The sequence below is a fragment of the Salmo salar genome, chromosome 04, assembly GCF_965601325.2.
Source record: "Salmo salar chromosome 04, fSalSal1, whole genome shotgun sequence".
In the NCBI taxonomy this organism is placed as follows: domain Eukaryota; kingdom Metazoa; phylum Chordata; class Actinopteri; order Salmoniformes; family Salmonidae; genus Salmo; species Salmo salar.
In genome coordinates this window covers 16,428,151-16,452,907 of record NC_138294.1, presented here as the reverse complement: position 1 = coordinate 16,452,907, position 24,757 = coordinate 16,428,151, and the positions used below count along the sequence as shown (strand labels likewise).

Here is a 24,757-nt window from a genome sequence, read left to right as displayed (position 1 = left end):
AACCTACTGTTATTGACTCAACACTGGTTATGTCCTAGTGGGATCAGATCCGAGCACTCTTATCCTATACTACTCCTATAGTCAGTTTACGTCCCAGTGGGATCAGATCCTCCACTCCTATCTTGTAATACTCCTATAGTCAGTTTGGGTCCTAGTGGGATCAGATCCTCCACTCCTATCCTGTACTACTCCTATAGTCAGTTTGGGTCCTAGTGGGATCAGATCCTCCACTCCTATCCTATACTACTCCTATAGTCAGTTTGTGTCCTAGTGGGATCAGATCCTCCACTCCTATCCTATACTACTTCTGTAGTCAGTTTGTGTCCTAGTGGGATCAAACCCTCCACTCCTATCCTATACTACTCCTATAGTCAGTTTGTGTCCTAGTGGGATCAGATCCTCCACTCCTATCCTATACTACTCCTATAGTCAGTTTATGTCCTAGTGGAATCAGATCCTCCACTCCTACCCTATACTACTCCTATAGTCAGTTTGTGTCCTAGTGGGATCAGATCCTCTACTCCTATCCTATACTACTCCTATAGTCAGTTTGTGTCCTAGTGGGATCAGATCCTCCACTCCTATCCTATACTACTCCTATAGTCAGTTTGTGTCCTAGTGGAATCAGATCCTCCACTCCTATCCTATACTACTCCTATAGTCAGTTTGTGTCCTAGTGGGATCAGATCCTCCACTCCTATCCTATACTACTCCTATAGTCAGTTTGTGTCCTAGTGGAATCAGATCCTCCACTCCTATCCTATACTACTCCTATAGTCAGTTTATGTCCTAGTGGGATCAGATCCTCCACTCCTATCCTATACTACTCCTATAGTCAGTTTGTGTAACTCTTTTCATAGCTACTTTTATCCCATTTTGTCCAAAAAGGGGCCTTAAAATATATAGACTTGTATATAGACTTTTCTATTGTGTTATTGACTGTACGTTTGTTTATTCCATGTGTAACTCTATGTTGTTTGTGTTGCACTGCTTTGCTTTATCTTGGCCAGGTCGCAGTTGTAAATGAGAACTTGTTCTCAACTGGCCTACCTGGTTAAACAAAGGTGAAATAAAAAATAAATAAAATGCCTTATGTTTTCTAGGATAATGCATGAAGCCTTTCTTTGTCCTAGCTAGGCATCCTTCCTTCCTCTCCTCCAGCTCCAGGCTTCTCTCCATGTGAACAATAAACTGGTTCTAACTGCAGACTGCCTCCAGTCTGTCCTCAGGTCATCCCTCCATTACAATCAGTCTAATCACAGACAGGCTGCTAGCTCTCTGGCTGAGGAGCCCAGCACACCTGGGTCTGTTGTGAACACGCACACACAGCTGCACGCACACACAGGTGCATGTACACGCACGCAGACACACACACACACACACACACATGAACGCTTGCAAACACACACACACACACACACACACACACACACACACACACACACACACACACACACACACACACACACACACACACACACACACACACACGGGGTCCTTGTACTTATCCCAAGCTAGTTGTTCTTTTTCACGGCAGGGCGTTGCCTGTGTTTTATAGGAAGAGAGACCCTCAGAAAAACGTACAACATTTCTATAAAAATAGTCGAGCAAAAACATCTTGCAGGTGCAGACAGGAATTCAGCTGAAAACAAGGGCCGTGTGAAAGTGCTCCAGCGCTTTCATTCCTATTTCTCCCAAGGGGGCACCTACCCCCCTCGTCTCCCCCCCTAATACGTTACCCCACCCTGGCTGCCAACACCAACACACCCTCCTCACCCTCCACCCCACATGAGAACAAGTGTCTTCAGAGGAGGATCAGGGGTGGGTGCCTCCACCCCACCACCTCCAACCTACCCCACTCTCCCCACTCCCCAGCCCACATGAAGCAGCTGGACCCAGGCCAGGGGAGGCCAGAGGAAGCGGGCAGGAAGGAGGCCGAGGGCCGTGGCTGGGGTCCGATCTGGTGGTGGTGTAAGACTACTTTCTCCTCTGGCTGGAAAAATCCGCTCAGTGTGCTCAGCTGCACTAGGCAGGGCTCGGCGAACACATCATCCGAGCGTAACCCGAGCCAATGGGCGGCCATCTTGGCTCTATGAAAAAGCAAAAAACAAGGCGTAGCCCCTCCATACTCCCCTCCGCCACTCCTCTGGAGATTTACCACTGTTTATTTACCTGGAGTCAGCTCCAGATCCACACCTGCACAGAGACCTGGCCTTTAGTATCCTAACTGTCCTAAGTGATCTGAACTGAAACCAGGTTCTGTTTACCACTATTACAACAGCAGTGAAACAGAGAGATTTTCTGTTTGGACACCTCATACCAGGCAAACACAGACCTAGCTCGGAGGGGGAGAGAAACATCAGTAAAGTATTTTAGGATGAGATGATGGATGGAGTTTGCCGCTATGTCATTCTTCAAATAAATGTCTAATTTTACCCCCCCCCCCCCCCATTTAAAAAAGTAGATGATTATTAGATGTTACTTTTCCTCCCTCTCTTTCTGACCCCAACCTTGCATGTCAGAGGCTATGAACCAGTTGTTCTCATGCCTGGTCTCCTCGCTTCCAGAAACCTCGCTGTGTGTTGTGTGTGTGTGTGTGTGTGTGTGTGTGTGTGTGTGTGTGTGTGTGTGTGTGTGTGTGTGTGTGTGTGTGTGTGTGAGTGTCCCCTCCCTGAAAAATCCTTGCTGCTACTTACTTATGTTTTGTTATTAAACCAGACCCTGGTCACTCAATATTTATCAAGATTGCCTGGCTGACTGACACACACACACCACACACACACACACACACACACACACACACACACACACACACACACACACACACACACACACACACACACACACACACACACACACACACACACACACACACACACACACACACACACAATAGTGTCCTTGAAAAAGGATGCCCTTCACAATTCTCATTCCAATTCATCAGGGTGGGTTGAAAATAGTATCCCCTTTTATGTTCCTGTGAATAGGACCCTTTGATGATCCAGACAGCAGACATGACAGAGAACTGGTTGATCTGAACACACTATAGGGTGCTGATATTTACCTAAGGCCAAACCGGTCTGGGACCACTTCCCCCTAACGACCTGTATGAATGGAAACATATCAAGGTATGGTAGCATACAGACACGGCTGTATTAACATCAGAAACATATATATATATATATATATATATATATATATATATATGTCAAAATATCTATGGTTGACATTGTAGTGAGTCTAAGGGCTTGTGACATAAGGCTCTAATATGGATTATAAAGACTCATAAATGCTCATAAATGGTTATTAGCCTCCAGGCAGTGCTGTAGGTCTCTAGGATAGACTATAGTCCCTCTACTGTTGGGCCCTGGTGGATTGTAAGGGTTTGAGGTAACACGACTGTAAAGCTGGGCTCTCTGGACTGTTGTGACGGCGAGAGGCGCGGTCCATTCATGGTCACGTCCATGAGGAAGCCACCTGACCGCTGTCATTGACTGCTGAGATTGGGCTCAGTCGGATGGTTCATTTTGTGAATTTTACTAACCCCTTCCGTCCACTCCCCACACACACACACACTCCCACACACACACACACACACACTTAAAGGCTTAATGCCAAACACAAAGCATAGGCTTAATGCCAAACACAAAGCACTCACTGGGAAAAAGCGATCTCCTACTCCCTTCCTTCAGAACACTGTGTCCACATTCTAATCAGTCCTACTCAACATAACCCACTAGCCTAACCCTACTCCCTTCCTTCAGAACACTGTGTCCACATTCTAATCAGTCCTACTCAACATAACCCACTAGCCTAACCCTACTCCCTTCCTTCAGAACACTGTGTCCACATTCTAATGAGTCCTACTCAACATAACCCACTAGCCTAACCCTACTCCCTTCCTTCAGAACACTGTGTCCACATTCTAATCAGTCCCTACTCAACATAACCCACTAGCCTAAACCCTACTCCCTTCCTTCAGAACACTGTGTCCACATTCTAATCAGTCCTACTCAACATAACCCACTAGCCTAACCCTACTCCCTTCCTTCAGAACACTGTGTCCACATTCTAATCAGTCCTACTCAACATAACCCCACTAGCCTAACCCTACCGTGCTGGTAGGTCCTCTCACTTTGCTTGCTTTACGTTATGTCTTTTTTAATGACAACAGCCCATAAATTACAACACACACGTACACACACCGACCCGTGGATGCGGAGGAACGAGCAGCCCGCCTGCGCCTGGCGCTGGACCAAGCCAGTTCGTTCTAGTAAAGGTCAGGGGTCAGCAGAAACACTGCTGCGATGTTTCCCCTCGCTCGCCAGGCTAACTCGGTTCGTCATGTTTGGCCGAAGGAGAAAAACCCACCCTGCCGTGCCTGACGCGCCTGTTTTGACTTCCGAACAGAGACCGAGAGAGACGTCCCACATTGTTCAAAGGATAAGAGAGGAGGAGAAAGACATGAGCTAAACGTCCAGTACAGGAGGGAACATAGTCTGACTGCCTCTGGAAAATATACTCCACCATCCTCTTTGTTCCTAATTCTGACCACTTCAACTCAAAAAACAGAACCCCCGATTCATCTGGTGACAAAAAATGGAAGCCTCATTCCCTTTAAATTGATACTAAGCTGTTTACCAGATATGGGTCATGACATTACGACGCACTTTGGAAAAAAAAAACCTCTTAAAAGCTTCATTTAAAAGCCGCAAAACGTTTAACCTAAGTAGTTCTAAATGCCCCCGTGGTGTTAGCCTACTCTACTTCAAGTAGGGGTAAGTGGTGAAAGTGGGCCTGAGCTGGATCGCCTGTATCGTATCGCCATGGTGGGTTGGTGGGAATTTTGGGGTTGCCATGCATGGTGAATGGTTCCACATCTGGCAACCAGACAGACAGACTGAAGGGGGAGGGAGAGGGGACAGAGAGAGAGAGAGGGAAAGAGGGGAGAGAGAGTGAAGGAAAGAGGGGGAGAGAGAGAGAGAGAGAGAGAGAGAGAGAGAGAGAGAGAGAGAGGGAAATAGGGGAAAGAGAGAGGGAAAGAGGGGAGAGAGAGAAAGAGAGAGAGAGGGGGTCTAAAGGAGAGAGGAAAGGAGAGAGAGGGGAAGTGGGACAAGAAGGGATCCAGTCTCAGCCTGGGGGCTAGCAGAAACAGAACACAACACAGAACACAGCCCTCCTCTCCTCATCAGTCTCTCTCTCTGTCACCCTCTGGTCCTCAGCCCTGCCCAGGCACACATGTTTACATTAACGAGAAAGAAGAGAAGAAGAGATCTGATGGGCCCGACCGCAGTGTCCTCAAAAAACAGCGGAACGGAGAGAAAAACAAGAAGAGAGAGACAGTCGTCCCCATGTGAAACAGGCTTTGTGGTGAGATACACAGCCCACGCCATCAGTGGTGTAGTGGAGGGCAGACGTAAGTAAACACAGTTTCCACACTTGTTTCTTTTGCTTGACAGTTTACACATTGAAAGTATAGGGTGTGTTGCTTTACTCACTGCCACTGGCGATAAGAGTTTACCCATCAACTTTTTACCACAACATCACTGCACGCAATGCACTGTATGATAATAGAGAGAAAGGAGAGAGAGGGAGAGAGATAGAGAGGGAGAGAGAGATAGAGAGGGGAGAGAGATAGAGAGAGGGGAAGAATGCGAGAGCGAGAGGGTGTCTAAAGGAGAGAGAAAGAAAGAAAGAAAGAAAGAAAGAAAGAAAGAAAGAAAGAAAGAAAGAAAGAAAGAAAGAAAGAAAGAAAGAAAGAAAGAAAGAAAGAAAGAAAGAAAGAAAGAAAGAGAAATGGAGATGTAAAGAAAGAAGGAGAGAGATAAAAGCCCGGCAGACCGAGGGAGATGATTTCCTTTCAGATATGAAATGTCAGTTCTCTGGAACAGACAGTCAGGCTTTATTTGTTTTCTGTCAGCGAGGGACGACACACCCACTGAGAGAATGTATGTGTGTGTGTGGAGTGTATGGTGACAACTGTGTGAGGCGAGACAGAGACACAATAGGCCCCATCAACACACACACACACACATAGACCTGGCCACAGAAACAAGGGCTATGAGTCACGAGGCTCCGTCTTTAGCACGCAAGCGACCTAAACCTGCGTCAAACACAGCAACTTAGCAAAACAACACAGTGTACGCCAAGGAGTGAGCGACAACGGTCAACGTGGCTAGCTGAATTAGCCTACTTCAGCAGGAAATGCCTAAGTCTCCACACACTTTTTGATTTGTCTCTGTTGCCATAGAAAACAACAGGTTTATTGTTGTTCACTCGTTGGTAGTATTTCCATGTCTAACTGGAATTTCCATGTCTATTGGAATGCCTTGTTGCAATTAGTTTCATTTGTCTCTTTCCAAAACTGAAACTAGCCCTGGGGTGACTGAAACTAAAGCATGTCACATTAAAAACACGCGATATATTTACAAAAGTTCATGGACACCCCTTTAAATAAGTGGATGAGATGTTCGACGAGCAAGTGTCCACATACTTTTTGGTCATGTGGTGTACCTCTGTCGCGTACAAATCAGACGTAGTGTACAAAGCGCCAGAAAAGAAGAACGAGTGAGAATAGAGAATAGGAGACGAGTGAGAGTAAAGGTGTGTGAGAAATCAAATGTCAGCTTGGAGATCGATCGCCAGTTGTGTGTTCTATGAAATGATGTGGTTCAAATCAAATCAAATGCTATTGGTCGCACGTACACATAGTTAGCGGTTGTTATGGTAGGCTTAGCGAAATGCTTGTCTATGGTGAAATGCTTGTGTTCCTCGCTCCAGTGCAGTAGTATCTAACAATACACAACAATACACACATCTAAAAGTTAAAGAACGGTTTGGTGTGCATCTCTGTATCATTTCAAAGTTAGGATAGCCCAAACTAAATATGCACGTTTTCGAAAGCTGTAACAACAGTCTGTAATGTAATTATACAAGAAGTGCAAGGAAACGCTCGAAATGTCCCTCCTGTCCTGAGTTGCATGACAGCTAAGGTTGGAGTCGGACAGACAGACAGACTAGTGGGGACAGGCGGTGTGAACTCAATAAACACATTCCACCTAGGGACACGGTGGAATGGGCCTACAGGTCTGCATACACACTGTACCGATGTCAATGATTAACACCCAATAACACATAACCCACTGGCACAAAGCACCAATTCTCTCCTCTCTTCAGCGTCAGTATAAGAATGGGTTTCTGAGAAAGAGGTGGTGGGCGCTCCATGGATATTATATCATCGGACTAGTATTGTGTGGGTTGCACAATGGGTACACAATCTCCTACGATGTCAGGCAGAGGCAGAGATAGAGAGAAAGAGAGCTAGAGAGAGAGAGAGAGAGGTGGGGTAGAGAGAGATAGAGGGAGAGAGAGAGGGGTAGAGAGAGAGGGGGTAGAGAGAGAGAGAGAGAGAGAGACAGAGAGAGAGAGAGAGAGAGAGATGGGGTAGAGAGAGAGAGAGAGAGAGGGCGGTAGAGAGAGAGAGAGAGAGAGAGAGAGAGAGAGAGAGAGAAAGAGAGGGGTAGAGAGAGAGAGAGGGTAGAGAGAGAGAGAGAGAGAGAGAGAGGGGGCGGTAGAGAGAGAGAGAGGGAGGAGGGTAGAGAGAGAATGCTTAACATAATGTTTTACTTTCTTTCCTCTGAATCTCAACACCCAGAACCAAACCTTGTGTACATGGAAACAGAGAGACTATCTGAAATGGAATTCAGATTCAGTTGTGTGTGTTGTGTGTGCACAACACCATGCATGAAATGAACTCTTCAAACAGACTTCTCTCTCTAGCTGTAGGTAGCCATCCACGTTCCCAAACCAAAACAACTCCAGTCTTACATGAAGTGGTGACGTGGCTTTGCTAGCCTGCAGAACATTCTCCTAGTACTACTAGGACTATTTCTACTGGAGTGTCACCCTCCTCTTTCCCCTACCCGCCTCTGTTACACAACTCAACATTCCAGCGTATGTGTGTGTGTGAGTGTGTGTTACGTGCAGAGCTGACCTCATTTTCAATCTGCTCTACTCTGCTGTGCTCGACACACCAGCCACGTCCTCCAGTAGCAGTCGGGAGGGCCTCCCACCCTAACCTCCAGCGTCCTCCAGTAGAAGTCAGGGGGCCCTCCCACCCTACCCTCCAGCGCCACAGAGGAACCCCCACAGCCCCCCACCCCCTCCACAACACAAACAACACCCGTGCTTGCCTGACTTTCTAGGAATGGCAGAGTCAAGTCGACCCAGCCTCGCTCGCTTTCTGTTCCTCACTTGTTTTCCGTGTGCTTCTGTACTCAGGGGCGCAGCTTCGGTTTTAGAAGTGGGGGGACATAACTCTTTTTTTATCTAGTCGGATAAACACTCCAAACAGCCTACCCGACTGCTCGGAGGCGTCCACATGGTCCTAAAGCACACCGTTGCCTCGTTTTGTATCACATTCCAATGATAAAACCAGGGGGGGAACAAAAATGCAATTTCAAAATGTTGAGTGAAAGTTGCGCCCCTGGCTGTCCTGTCATATTTCACAACTCAAACAACAACCTTTCTAGAAAGAACATGCTATTATTCTCCTCTCTCTCTCTCCCTCTCTCTTTCTCTCTCTCTCTCCATCTCACGGCCACACAGCTCCATAGTCCACTCCAGGCACAGTGTGATTTCATGTCTTGTTAAAATCTATTTTTTTACGAGGTGCTGGAGCCCCCCAGGGGTGCGTGCTCAGTCCCCTCCTGTATTCCCTGTTCACCCACGACTGCATGTCCAGGCACGAGTCCAACACCATCATTAAGTTTGCAGACGACACAACAGTGGTAGGCCTGATCACCGACCGGTTGCATCACTGCCTGGTACGGCAATTGCTCGGGCTCCAACTGCAAGGCACTTCAGAGGGTAGTGCGTACGGCCCAGTACATCTCTGGGGCAAAGCTGCCTGCCATCCAGGACCTCTACACCAGGCGGTGTCAGAGGAAGGCCCTAAAAATTGTCCAAGACCCCAGCCACCCCAGTCATAGACTGTTCTCTCTACTGCCGTATGGCAAGCGGTACCGGAATGCCAAGTCTAGGACAAAAAGGCTTCTCAACAGTTTTTACCCCCAAGCCATAAGACTCCTGAACAGGTAACCAATGGTTACCCGGACTATTTGCATTGTGTGCCCCCCCCCCCAGCCCTCTTTTACGCTGCTGCTACTCTCTGTTCATTGGCTAACTGGGCTATCTGCATTGTGTCCCACCACCCGCCAACCCCTGTTTTACACTACTGCTACTCTCTGTTCATCATATATGCATAGTCACTTTAACCATACCTACATGTACATACTACCTCAATAAGCCTGACTAACCGGTGTCTATATAGCCTCACTACTGTTATTTTCAAATGTATTTTTATTTCTTTACTTACACACACACACACACACACACACACACACACACACACACACACATACCTTTTGTTCGCACTATTGGTTAGAGCCTGTAAATAAGCATTTCAGTGTAAGGTCTACACCTGTTGTATTCGGCGCACGTGACAAATAAACGTTGATTTGATTTGATCAGCTACTTTGCGTCAGTTGAAAATGATTTAGTGACAGAGGGAACTGTGCCCGGACCGACGGACCTGGAGGCTCAACACCTGAGATGGAGGTGGGATTACCTTCTCCTTGAGATGTGGGTATAGGAGGGGTATACCTACATACGTATGAAATGTGCATAACATAGACTACGTGAGCATACACACATACCGTGAGACGGACACACACCACACATGGACATGAACAAACACACACTAAAGCAGACATGTACCACATAAACAACAAGCATGCTGACACACCAGGACATGGACACACATGTGAATACACACATGTACAGTATTGTATTGTATTGTATTGTAATGTATTTTATTGTATTGTAATGTGTTGTATTGTATTGTATTAAATTGTAATGTGTTGTATTGTATTGAATTGTATTGTAATGTATTGTATTGACTTGTATTGTATTGTAATGTGTGGTATTGTATTGAATTGTATTGTATTGAATTGTATTGTAATGTATTGTATTGACTTGTATTGTATTGTAATGTGTTGTATTGTATTGAATTGTATTGTAATGTATTGTATTGAATTGTACTGTATTGTAGATGACTGAAGGTGTCCAGCTTACTGGCATGCATGTGAACCTACCTTCACGCCTACTATACATTTACATGCACACCTACGATTACGTCAACGCACACACACACACACACACACACACCACACACACACACACACACACACACACACACACACACACACACACACACACACACACACACACACACACACACACACACACATTATGACAGCACAGTCCAACAGACTGAGAGACTGACATGTGGCGCCTTCCTTCCCCATCATCCCCAATGAGTCACTGATCACTATTTCATTATGTGGAATGTTACAGAGTGACTTGGCAGCACGGTGTGACCAAGGTTAGGCCAGAACCATGAAGGTCACATGTCCTCAACACAGAACATGTCCTATCTACCTACTCAGGATTAATAAGTTATGAGAGAGAGAGAGAAAGAGAAAGAGAGAAATGGTTGGCAATAACAGAGGCACTGAACATAACAATTACATCCCGTCATCAATTCAATGTGGTGTTTCTGTGTCTATGACCTTACAGTATATCATAGTTATAGTTAAAGATCCAACACAGCTGTTTTACATCAATATCAAATCTCTCTGGGAAACAGTAATACGTAATACATTTCAATTCAAATGAGCAAAATGTGCTTTTTAGCAACAAAAATAATTCTCAAGCAAGACTTTTGCTAGGACTGTCTGGGAATGGTCCGAGTGGGGAGGGGGAAACTGACAATGAGCTGTTATTGGTGGAGAGGTTTGCCCATGCAAACCTGCTGATTAGAAAATCCTGTGTAGATTTTATTTTCAAACCAGAAACTATCAAGAAATAAAATATCTTAATACATTTACAGTGTTAGTTTCATCAGCTGTTGTACAATATGATATAAAACATAGCATTTTCACTGCACTGGGCCTTTAAAACCTCATCATGTTCCACATCACAGGCCCCACATAGCCTGGGTCTTGTTCATTTGGGCATGCAACGGAAAACGTTTCCAGAGTTTCTTATTGGACAAGTCCTGGTAGTCCTTCCCTGTTTCAGTATGTTTTTGTCTGTTCGCTGCCTAATGACCACAACCCTGTTGTCTTTGTATCAGATGACTTCCTCTCACTCAGATGCGAGATCCATTTCAGACAGGGCAAGCCAGCCAGGGACTCTCTCTCATACAGTTTCCTGTCACAAAAGACTCAGCCCCCCTAACCCAAATAAAAGGTAGGAGGGAAGGAGGGAGGAGAGAGGCGTTTTAGCAGGGAGAGAGAGAGAGTGAGGAGGGTCCACTGTGAGCAGGGGCTCTGTAGGTACCCCTCCTCCCCATCTGCTTTCATCCTCCTCTTTTCCTCAGCTTTCTGCTGACTCAGTAAGAGAGAGCGAGAGAGAGAGAGAGAGAGAGAGAGAGAGAGAGAAACAAAGTAAGAAGAAAAAAAAGAATGAAAACAAAAGACACAGATGTGGTCTCTTTGGAGAGAGAGAAGGAGAGAGGGGAGCAGAAGAGGTGAAGTAACAGGCCTGGCCTCCCCCCCTCCCCCCTACCATCCAGTCTGACATATCACACACTACAGACTGGTGTTTCTTTCTACTCTGGCTCCAGCCCCAGCCAGGGGCTGGCCTCTAGCTACAATGGGAGAACAGGTCCCGGGTCTGTTTGTATAGCCAACTCCTATGGTTGTTATCATGCCAAACATATTATATTGCAGGAGTTGGCTATACAGCACAAACAGATCTGGGGCCAGGCTATCGAGGGGAAATTCTGAATAAGCCAAATAAGGAGGACACTGTGATGAATGGAATCGGAGAGGAGATCAGACAGGGAGTAGTAAGGCCTATCTACGTGCACACACACACACACACACACACACACACACACACACACACACACACACACACACCACACACACACACACACACACACACACACACACACACACACACACACACACACACACACACACACACACACACACACACACACACACACAACACCTCCCTGTGATAATGACAGGTCTATTTATTTCCAACTGTCAGAACATTACTCAGTATATAGTTAGTTGGGGTTTTACAAAAACCTTGTTACTGGTGAATTGACCAGCTGAATCACAACACAGCAGAAAACATCAACTTAACTCAAAAGCAACATTGTTTTTCTCCATCTGTACATTACCGTCGGCCGTCTGGTGTTTTCCCCTGGCCAACGAGAACACTTCAAAGAGGGCCACAATCAGAATCAGACCACATGTTATCAATAATAATCATCATTCATTCACTTGTCTATTTCTATGACACTTTTCATTACAATAATACTTTTAAAGTGCTTCATCACCAAACCATCAGCCAGGTGATTCTCTGAACTGAGTAACAGGCCAGATTGGTTTGTGTTTCACTTCTAACCAATGCCTAGTCATCATTTTCCATCAATGACTCACTTTATGTGAAACAGATAAATGAAACTGAGAGGGAGGGACACAAAACAACAGCTGCCTGGCACCGGTAGGTAGACTGTCTCTGTCTACATACTCTAGGACCATAAATAGACCTGATGATCCTTTCTCAGTCGAGGAAGGGCAAACATACCACAGGACTCCTCCCAAAGTGATGGGATGTGAACGTCTGATCACGAGCAGAGAGCAGCAATGTCAGATGGGCTTTTCCAGTCAGCAGGTGTGTGTGTGTGTGTGTGTGTGTGTGTGTGTGTGTGTGTGTGTGTGTGTGTGTGTGTGTGTGTGTGTGTGTGTGTGTGTGTGTGTGTGTGTGTGTGTGTGTGTGTGTGGTGTGCAAGCCTATGATGTGGGGATGAAGGAAAAACTGGTTTCCTGGGCCTTGCCTAGAAAAGGAAACTACTGGTAGTCAGTCTGAACAGGGCAAAGAGAGAGAGAGAGACAGAGAGAGAGAGAGAGAGAGAGAGAGAGAGAGAGAGAGAGAGACAGAGAGAGAGAGAGAGAGAGAGAGAGAGACAGAGAGAGAGAGAGAGAGAGAGAGAGACAGAGAGAGAGAGAGAGAGAGAGAGAGAGAGAGAGAGAGAGAGACAGAGAGAGAGAGAGACAGAGAGAGAGAGAGAGAGAGAGAGAGACAGAGGAGAGAGAGAGAGAGAGAGAGAGACAGAGAGAGAGAGAGAGAGAGAGAAAGCCGATGGCAACAGAGGCCGACCGAGCAACCAACCACGCGGCAGCGCTGCGGTTAGCAGAGCAGCATACTAGTGTCAGTGGCCTGTGAGAAGATTACGGAAACAGCAGTGTAACCCTGGAGGCTTCTACCTACCTGCCCCCCCCCCCCATATCTATCTACCTACCTGCCCATCTCCCCATATCTATCTACCTATCTACCTACCTACCTGCCCATCCCCCCATATCTATCTACCTACCTGCCCATCTCCCCATATCTATCTACCTATCTACCTACCTACCTGCCCATCCCCCCATATCGATCTACCTACCTGCCCATCTCCCCATATCTATCTACCTATCTACCTACCTGCCCATCTCCCCATATCTATCTACCTATCTGCCCATCCCCCCATATCTATCTATCTATCTATCTATCTATCTATCTATCTATCTATCTATCTATCTATCTATCTATCTATCTATCTATCTATCTATCTATCTATCTATCTATCTATCTATCTATCTATCTATCTATCTATCTATCTATCTATCTATCTATCTATCTATCTATCTATCTATCTATCTATCTATCTATCTATCTATCTATCTATCTATCTATCTATCTATCTATCTATCTATCTATCTATCTATCTATTCTACCTACCTACCCATCCCCCCATATCTATCTATCTATCTATCTATCTATCTATCTATCTATCTATCTATCTATCTATCTATCTATCTATCTATCTATCTATCTATCTATCTATCTATCTATCTATCTATCTATCTATCTATCTATCTATCTATCTATCTATCTATCTATCTATCTATCTATCTATCTATCTATCTATCTATCTATCTATCTATCTATCTATCTATCTATCTATCTATCTATCTATCTATCTATCTATCTATCTATCTATCTATCTATCTATCTATCTATCTATCTATCTATCTATCTATCTATCTATCTATCTATCTATCTATCTATCTATCCACACAGATAGATAGTGTCTGAAATGGCACATTATCCCCTATATAGTGTACTTGTTTTGACCAGAGCCCTATATGGCAGGTTGTTTCAGGGCAGGGATGAGTTGTTGTGTGTCTGAGTGAGACTGTTCTGCTGTCACCCAGCCAACAGTGTCCTGGTAACAGCACAGACTGCATGGGCCTCCCTGTCACAGAGCCAGGGCACACACACACACACACACACACACACACACACACACACACACACACACACACACACACACACACACACACACACACACACACACACACACACAGAGAGAGAGAGAAGGAGTAGGGCAATGAAGAACAGCCTGTACCAGCTAGGAGTACAGGACAGACCAAAACATAAAATCGCGTCTAAGGCTCTGTCCAAAATGGTAACTTATTCCCTTTATCATAGTGCACTACTTTTGGCCACAGCCGAGGCTCCCTATTCCCTATATAGTGCACTCATTTTGGCCCATAGGGAATAGGGTGCCATTACAGCCTCACCCTAAGGGCGTGAGGGAGTGTGCACTGAGCTATGTGGATGCCGATACAGGGATTGTCTCAGATTAAGTCCCAGTCATACTGTCATTAAAAGGGTTGGACCAGGATGACAGCTGAGAGGCTGAGCACTATAGGGTTCCTTCCATCGTGGGTCGACAGGGATCAGCCTCCCAGAGAGATCCACCAACACAGAGAATAATTGAAAAGGTTCAGGATTAATCAAGCATTCGCTAAATTCCTTTGGCTACGGCCCGGAATGAAAAATAATTGTATTGTAGTTTTTTGCAAAACCCTCAAATAGGGTATCACCGTAACATCAACAAAGATACAGGAAATGGAGACACGACAATGCCTTGAGCCCACAGTTTCACTACAATAATGAGCTATTCCAGCAGGGAGTAGGAAACTGAACCACCTCCACATTTTAACACCTATGTGTTCCCATAATGTAATTTGAGGACACAAGTCTGGACAGGGTTTGGGGATCCACGGTGCATTATGTTCTCGACGCATCGCCAACCCTCATACACACACAACATCTCCCCTCTCCCTGAAAGCCTGTCATTACAGACACACACAGGCCTCTTTTCCCCCTGACATGGGAACAGGAAAACAAGGGAATCAAAAATGGAGGGGAAAAAAGGAGATTGTTTTTGAAGGGAAATGAGGTTGAGTGAGCCAGAGTTGAGGCTTTGGGACCGCGACAGACGACATTTCAACGTTGTCTCGACGCTGTCCCCGAGGCCTTCCCCCTGTGGGACACGGTGCCACAGCGCTGCCATAGCGTTGCAGGACGGTAGTTAGTCAACAGCGTCAGCGGCCAGCTACAAAAGAAAACAGCGGCGCCCCTTTATGACCCCGAGTTCACTTCTTCTTCTCTATGGCAACTGTCTCGTTGTGACAAGAGAGGTCGAAAGGCACGGCAACTTTTAGTTGGCATTTTAGTTATATGAAGAGTTCCTTAGTTCTCCTTTTTGTTTTTAAGCCCAATTAACCCCTTCACCAAGGAGGACCTTCTATCTACAGCGACCTGTCATTGTGTACCTTAGCAGTGCTTCCCTGATTGTATCTACAACTAAACCATGTTTGCAGTCTGCTATACAGGTTTTAAAAACCCTCACTTAAAGAAAAGACACCTGCAGTGTGCATTTCAAGAGGAAGTAACTAAATGACCATTCTTTAACCACTTATCCTCCTGTTCTAATCTATTGCATCGGTGACATTGAAGGTTGCATTCATAAACCTGGAAGTTCGTCACTTCAACAACAACAAAAAAGACAACTTTTCAGAAACTCGTGGCCACATTTGATCGTAAGGGAAATGAGTACAGTGATTATGGAAGAGCTTCCCAGCACTCGCACATTTCAGCATGTGAAACTGACTGCAACTATCATTTCAGCATGTGAAACTGACTGCAACTATTTTAGTAACCCAACCCCACTAGATACAACCATGCAGTAATATCTCAACAACAAGAGACCTATACTCAGGTTCATCTCCCTCTCTTTCTCCGGTAATATCTCAACAACAAGAGACCTATACTCAGGTTCATCTCCCTCTCTTTCTCCAGTAATATCTCAACAACAAGAGACCTATACTCAGGTTCATCTCCCTCTCTTTCTCCAGTAATATCTCAACAACAAGAGACCTATACTCAGGTTCATCTCCCTCTCTTTCTCCAGTAATATCTCAACAACAAGAGACCTATACTCAGGTTCATCTCCCTCTCTTTCTCCAGTAATATCTCAACAACAAGAGACCTATACTCAGGTTCATCTCCCTCTCTTTCTCCAGTAATATCTCAACAACAAGAGACCTATACTCAGGTTCATCTCCCTCCCTTTCTCCAGTAATATCTCAACAACAAGAGACCTATACTCAGGTTCATCTCCCTCTCTTTCTCCAGTAATATCTCAACAACAAGAGACCTATACTCAGGTTCATCTCCCTCTCTTTCTCCAGTAATATCTCAACAACAAGAGACCTATACTCAGGTTCATCTCCCTCTCTTTCTCCAGTAATATCTCAACAACAAGAGACCTATACTCAGGTTCATCTCCCTCTCTTTCTCCAGTAATATCTCAACAACAAGAGACCTATACTCAGGTTCATCTCCCTCTCTTTCTCCAGTAATATCTCAACAACAAGAGACCTATACTCAGGTTCATCTCCCTCTCTTTCTCCAGTAATATCTCAACAACAAGAGACCTATACTCAGGTTCATCTCCCTCTCTTTCTCCGGTAATATCTCAACAACAAGAGACCTATACTCAGGTTCATCTCCCTCTCTTTCTCCAGTAATATCTCAACAACAAGAGACCTATGGTCAGGTTCATCTCCCTCCCTTTCTCCAGTAATATCTCAACAACAAGAGACCTATACTCAGGTTCATCTCCCTCTCTTTCTCCAGTAATATCTCAACAACAAGAGACCTATACTCAGGTTCATCTCCCTCTCTTTCTCCAGTAATATCTCAACAACAAGAGACCTATACTCAGGTTCATCTCCCTCTCTTTCTCCAGTAATATCTCAACAACAAGAGACCTATACTCAGGTTCATCTCCCTCTCTTTCTCCAGTAATATCTCAACAACAAGAGACCTATACTCAGGTTCATCTCCCTCTCTTTCTCCAGTAATATCTCAACAACAAGAGACCTATACTCAGGTTCATCTCCCTCTCTTTCTCCAGTAATATCTCAACAACAAGAGACCTATACTCAGGTTCATCTCCCTCTCTTTCTCCGGTAATATCTCAACAACAAGAGACCTATACTCAGGTTCATCTCCCTCTCTTTCTCCAGTAATATCTCAACAACAAGAGACCTATACTCAGGTTCATCTCCCTCTCTTTCTCCAGTAATATCTCAACAACAAGAGACCTATACTCAGGTTCAGCTCTCTCTCTCTCTCTCTCTCTCTCTCTCTCTCTCTCTCTCTGAGAGAGGAATATGTCTTTACATGTTTTTGAGCTGTCGGCAGAGGTCAATTATTACTCGCTCACATTAGTCATGTGACCGGCAAACACCGAGCTGGCTCTCAGCAGTCAGCACGAGTGACAGCTCACACACACACCCACACACACACACTCCACCTCTTACATGCACACTCTAACAGGGCACAGTCAGTCTGTTTTCTATTGGTCCTGTCCTAAGGCCAGGCAGCAGCCAGTCAGTCTGTTTTCTATTGGTCCTGTCCTAAGCCCAGGCAGCAGCTAGTCAGTCTGTTTTCTATTGGTCCTGTTCTAAGCCCAGGCAGCAGCCAGTCAGTCTGTTTTCTATTGGTCCTGTCCTAAGCCCAGGCAGCAGTCAGTCAGTCTGTTTTCTATTGGTCCTATCCTAAGCCCAGGCAGCAGCCAGTCAGTCAGTCTGTTTTCTATTGGTCCTATCCTAAGCCCAGGCAGTAGCCAGTCAGTCAGTCTGTTTTCTATTGGTCCTGTCCTAAGCCCAGGCAGCAGTCAGTCAGTCTGTTTTCTATTGGTCCTATCCTAAGCCCAGGCAGCAGTCAGTCAGTCTGTTTTCTATTGGTCCTGTCCTAAGCCCAGGCAGCAGTCAGTCAGTCTGTTTTCTATTGGTCCTGTCCTAAGCCCAGGCAGCAGTCAGTCTGTCTGTTTTCTATTGGTCCTGTCCTAAGCCCAGGCAGCAGCCAGTCAGTCTGTTTTCTATTGGTCCTGTCCTAAGCCCAGGCAGCAGCCAGTCAGTCTGTTTTCTATTGGTCCTGTCCTAAGCCCAGGCAGCAGCCAGTCAGTCTGTTTTCTATTGGCCCTGTCCTAAGCCCAGGCAGCAGCCAGTCAGTCTGTTTTCTATTGGTCCTATCCTAAGCCCAGGCAGCAGCCAGTCAGTCAGTCTGTTTTCTATTGGTCCTATCCTAAGCCCAGGCAGTAGCCAGTCAGTCAGTCTGTTTTCTATTGGTCCTATCCTAAGCCCAGGCAGCAGCCAGTCAGTCAGTCAGTCTGTTTTCTATTGGTCCTATCCTAAGCCCAGGCAGCAGCCAGTCAGTCAGTCTGTTTTCTATTGGTCCTATCCTAAGCCCAGGCAGCAGCCAGTCAGTCAGTCTGTTTTCTATTGGTCCTATCCTAAGCCTAGGCAGCAGCAAGTCAGTCAGTCTGTTTTCTATTGGTCCTGTCCTAAGCCCAGGCAGCAGCCAGTCAGTCAGTCTGTTTTCTATTGGTCCTGTCCTAAGCCCAGGCAGCAGTCAGTCAGTCTGTTTTCTATTGGTCCTGTCCTAAGCCCAGGCAGCAGTCAGTCTGTCTGTTTTCTATTGGTCCTGTCCTAAGCCCAGGCAGCAGCCAGTCAGTCAGTCTGTTTTCTATTGGTCCTGTCCTAAGCCCAGGCAGTAGCCAGTCAGTCAGTCTGTTTTCTATTGGTCCTATCCTAAGCCCAGGCAGCAGCCAGTCAGTCAGTCTGTTTTCTATTGGTCCTATCCTAAGCCTAGGCAGCAGCAAGTCAGTCAGTCTGTTTTCTATTGGTCCTGTCCTAAGCCCAGGCAGCAGCCAGTCAGTCAGTCTGTTTTCTATTGGTCCTGTCCTAAGCCCAGGCAGCAGTCAGTCAGTCTGTTTTCTATTGGTCCTGTCCTAAGCCCAGGCAGCAGTCAGTCTGTCTGTTTTCTATTGGTCCTGTCCTAAGCCCAGGCAGCAGTCAGTCAGTCTGTTTTCTATTGGTCCTGTCCTAAGCCCAGGCAGCAGCTAGTCAGTCTGTTTTCTATTGGTCCTGTTCTAAGCCCAGGCAGCAGCCAGTCAGTCTGTTTTCTATTGGTCCTGTCCTAAGCCCAGGCAGCAGTCAGTCAGTCTGTTTTCTATTGGTCCTATCCTAAGCCCAGGCAGCAGTCAGTCAGTCTGTTTTCTATTGGTCCTATCCTAAGCCCAGGCAGCAGTCAGTCAGTCTGTTTTCTATTGGTCCTATCCTAAGCCCAGGCAGTAGTCAGTCAGTCTGTTTTCTATTGGTCCTGTCCTAAGCCCAGGCAGCAGTCAGTCAGTCAGTCTGTTTTCTATTGGTCCTATCCTAAGCCCAGGCAGCAGCCAGTCAGTCTGTTTTCTATTGGTCCTATCCTAAGCCCAGGCAGCAGTCAGTCAGTCTGTTTTCTATTGGTCCTGTCCTAAGCCCAGGCAGTAGCCAGTCAGTCAGTCTGTTTTCTATTGGTCCTATCCTAAGCCCAGGCAGCAACCAGTCAGTCAGTCTGTTTTCTATTGGTCCTGTCCTAAGCCCAGGCAGCAGTCAGTCAGTCTGTTTTCTATATAGAACAGAAGAAACACCACACTACTAAATCAGCTGGGTCGGAGAAGAAAAAAAAACTAAACACAGAGGTCCAAAAACACACTATTCTTTTTGCTTTAATCTACCCTCCTCAAACATCCCTCTACATCCCTCACTTTGCAATATGACACTTTGTTGTACCATGCAGGCTCCAGTGTGTGTGTGTGTGTGTGTGTGTGTGTGTGTGTGTGTGTGTGTGTGTGTGTGTGTGTGTGTGTGTGTGTGTGTGTGTGTGTGTGTGTGTGTGTGTGTGTGTGTGTGTGTGTGTGTGTGTGTGTGTGAGAGAGAGAGAGAGAGAGAAAGAGTGTGTGAGAGAGAGAGAGTCAGAGAACCATAGGGAATGGGGGAAGAGATAAGTATTAGACAGAGAGGGAGAGAGAGAGAGAGATAGAAAGGCGCAATGCATTCTGGGACGTGAGTGGGCGACTCAACAGGCCTAGCTGAGAGACATGACAGGCGAGGCCTCCTTCCCCTCCTTTCACCACCCGCCACTGGATTATGACATTAATGGCAGGATTCCCCTGCCATACATGGTAACAAGTTTCTCCCTATGAACAGACATGGAGGGACAGACAAATCTAACACAAAGTCTAGGTTGAGGTTGCCTTGGAAATCCGATTATTATCCGTCTGCCCAAGGCACATGGAGGAGGGTGGCTCCTCATCTTTGATGTGCTTTTATCTTTTATCTGAGGTGGTGGAGTGAGAGAGGTGAAGGGAGGGGACTGTACGAACAAGTGGCCGGACATTTTGATATTTTCAGTCCACTCTGTGCTTTTGAAACTTCAGCTCCACAAGAATACATCTGACATTTACCAACAGTCCTCACCCCATCACCTCTTGTTTATTAGGGAACAGGGAGTCCTTCCAAGCCAACCATGGGACTGTCTGGGCGAGAGACATACAGTTCCTCCAGGGAAATGAACAAGAGAGACAGAGGGGGAGGAAGAAGGGTAGGGGAAGTTGAAGCCTGCTCTCAGATCTGTTTGTGTTGTATAGCAGAGTCTAATTGACCTATAGGAATTGGCTATAAACTGATCTGGGATCAGGCTAGCGCCTAGTCTAATAGACCTATAGGAATTGGCTATTAACTGAAGAGGACTGGCCCCCCCTCAGAGCCTGGTTCCTTACTTTCTAGGGAGTTTTTCCTAACCACCGTGCTTCTACATCTGCATTACTTGCTGTTTTCAGGTTTTAGGCTGGGTTTCTGTATAAGCACTTTGTGACATCTGCTGATGTAAAAAGGGCTTTATAAATAAATGTGATTGATTGATCTGGGATCAGGCTAGTGCTGAGTCTAATAGACCTATAGGAATTGGCTATGAACTGATCTGGGACCAGGCTATATAGCACAGTGTTGTCTGTCATCTTACCTGTGTTTCTCCAGCTCGTTGTGTGACGATCTGAAAGGGCAAATACACAAAGACATGGATGAGTGCCTTGGGAACTGATAGTTACACTCTGTAGTTACTCTGTAGTTACACTCTGTAGTTACACACTGTAGTTACTCTGTAGTTACACTGCAGTTACACCCTGTAGTTACACCCTGTAGTTACACCCTGTAGTTACACCCTGTAGTTACACTCTGTAGTTACACACTGTAGTTAATCTGTAGTTACACTGCAGTTACACCCTGTAGTTACACCCTGTAGTTACTCTGTAGTTACACACTGTAGTTACACCCTGTAGTTACACTCTGTAGTTACACTCTGTAGTTACACTCTGTAGTTACACACTGTAGTTACTCTGTAGTTACACTGCAGTTACACCCTGTAGTTACACCCTGTAGTTACACTCTGTAGTTACACTCTGTAGTAACACTCTGTAGTAACACTCTGTAGTAACACTCTGGACACTGTCATTAATACACACCGTCTCATGACCAGGGTGCAGGATGGGAATATGCACTTGGGTTGTGTTCATTTGGGAAAACGCTTGAAAACATTTTTTCAATGGGATATGAAGATGAGCGTTTCTGATGGAGAGTTTCCCAGTTTCAGTATGTTTTCTTCCGTTTTGGTACATAATGAACATGACCCATGGTGAAGGTCAGGAGACAGACAGAGAGAGGACGTCTTGATATTAGTAAACGGTTTGGAAAAGCGGATGGACAGATGAAATGGACACGTAAAGGGTAGAAGAAGCGTGTGACCTACATAACGTGTTAAAAAGAGGATGTTGGTCGGCCAAAGTATGAAAGCCCCAAGCCCTTTCCCAGTTGTCCTTCCTTTGCTGTTATATGTGTGGCTCTGCAGCTTTGAACACGTAGGATAAGTTCCAATGTTACTAACATACTCTACTTAAATTGCAGGCCACATGCATTGCTTCATTCTAAGCGGCATGCTGGTGTGGATATCGTAACAGGGTCATAGAGTTCTTGATTGTGTCAAGGTCTCATAAGCTAAACTAGCTACAGACCCCTGGGAATTTCATGTTTATTTCTGCATGTTCATCTAGTATTTGTTGGAAATAACACACAGCGTCTCTGCAGGCCTAATCAGGCTTGGAGAGATTCAAGAGGCTGATGCTTGGAAAATGTGATTATATATATATATATATATATATATATATATATATATATATATATATATAGAGAGAGAGAGAGAGAGAGAGAGAGAGAGAGAGAGAGAGAGTTTCCCTCTTTGTGGTCTGACTGCAACTCAGCTCGTCAAAGTGCTCTTGGACTAAACCACCAGGCAGAGCCAGGAGAGCCAGTCAGGTAAAAACAGCCGCTCAAACAAACACTGCAAGGATGCAAAAATAGAGGGGAGAGCTGTAGCACTCTTGTGTAACAAATGGTGAAACAAATTTCCCGGTATTAGATAAGGCATACAGCCTTATACAGCATTTATTTTACATAAGCCGGAAGGTTAACAACCTGTGCATTCTGGGACAATGCAATGGAAATTCAGAAAAAAGGCTAAATACTAAGAAGAAGGCCTTCGCTCGCTCCCCTCCATTTCTGTTTATCAGATAGATAGATATATTATTATTTTTAAAAATTGTACAAAGCTCTGCATTCGTCATCGTGTGGAAAACTAAATCCTCTTCCCTCGATGTGTGTGTGTATGAAATCTGTCAGAGAGCTCTCAACGGAGGACAAAAATGGTCGTCCATGGTGAGAGGGAGAAACACACACACACATACACACACGCTCTCGCACACGCACTCGCACACACTCACACGCTCATGCACACACACTAGACCGGACAGCAGTATGTGTACGTCAACAGTCCTACACTGTAAAGGGGTTACTGTGAATTTGACAGTAGCTTACGGGCAGCTCGGTGGCAACTCTGTCTTTCATATTACAGTGCACCTACAGTAATATAAATATGGTATCAAAGCAAGTACTGTGTAATGACAATACCATCAAATTGACTTTATTATACTGTAAAAAAGTAAATGCTACCCTCATTTGCTCCAGGGGCATCGTACTACTATGGCTGACTCTGTAAAACAACATATTTCACTGCACCTATCCGGTGCATCTGACAAAAACTATATGCTATGATGTTGTTGTTTCAGGCTCATTAACATATTTTTAGGCGTGCTCAAGGGCACATCGACATATTTTTCCCCTTTTCAGCTCCGATATTAAAACTAGCGACCTTTCTGTCACTGGCCCAATGCTCTAACCACTAGGCTACCTGCCACCCACTAGTGGTCAAAAGGTTTTACAGTACCATTCCAAATACAGCAATTACTTCCCCGCCCACAATATTTTCCCACAATGCACCATAATGTACAGTATGCTGCAGTAAAATGTTTAAAATATTTTCCTGTTGATGATACCCCAAATTACCGTATAATTTACAGTTTTCCATTACAGCGCAGACCCTGCAGCATACTCATTAAGGCCAGGGAGCTGGGAAGGCTATTAGGACGACCCGCCAATGGAAATGAATGAGAGCACTGAAGTTCATCTTTATAAACAAACCCCTTGGTTCTTGTCCCAATAATACCCTGAAACTACCATCTAGGATGCCAAGGAAATAACAAGCCAAGACACTAACACAAAGACCCCTGCCGTCGAGTCCACCACTCTTTTCAGCCAATCCCTCTTAAGTGCCCTTGTACTGGCGACTTCAGCCGTGGTTCCCACAGATGTGGAGGGATGGGAACGGGAAGATGACCTGAATCTGCGTAGGCCCCATTGCTCACTGCATGAGACGCTTGAGCTGATGCTAGCCTATCCTGTGTGCGCCGTCACCCATTGTCATAGTATCCAGGGTGGTGTTCACTAGGACACACAACCGAAAACGTTTGAAAAACATTTTGCAATGAACAACTTGCCTTTTTGACTGGACAAGTCCAGGTAGTCTCTCCTGGTTTTAGTCAGTTTTCTTCCGTTTGGTGCCTAATGATGATACCCATCTGCACATAACACTGTGTTGTGTGTGCTGCCCCTAGGCCTCTCACTGGCCATGCTCAGTGGAAGGGGGAGGGGCTCGGGCCTACAGACGCTGCTGACAAGCCCTTTTCACCATCCGACGCCACGGGAGAGGAAATGCTTTATCTCCTGTATAAGGAAGTAGTCCTATTCAAATTTGAAACATGTGCAAATTGGGGACAGGGAAAGCACGAGGCGACACTCCATGGTTTCCTTAAGCGAGGCACGGGTGAAAGAGGCCCAAAGAGGCCCGGCAGGGAGGCACAGTCCGACACCAGACTTGCCTCATACAGCAACAACAGACACATGACTTTGAATGTCATATAAACTGTCAGTATAAGATTGAAAAATCATCACTAGAGTCGGGACAGGACTGGTGTGTAAATAAGGCCTACATCAGCCGCCATTTT

General features: G+C 45.6%; 1 protein-coding gene across 1 annotated transcript in view; it reads right to left on the bottom strand.

Annotated features, from left to right (window-relative positions):
• The window catches only part of LOC106602277 (max dimerization protein 4), a 43,383-nt gene that overhangs the window by 16,025 nt on the left and 2,601 nt on the right, over positions 1-24,757 (bottom strand). Inside the window, exon 3 of the mRNA XM_082974139.1 lies at positions 21,328-21,357. Within this exon, the coding sequence (XP_082830265.1) occupies positions 21,328-21,357 (30 nt within the window). The remainder of the gene's footprint in view (positions 1-21,327; positions 21,358-24,757) is intronic.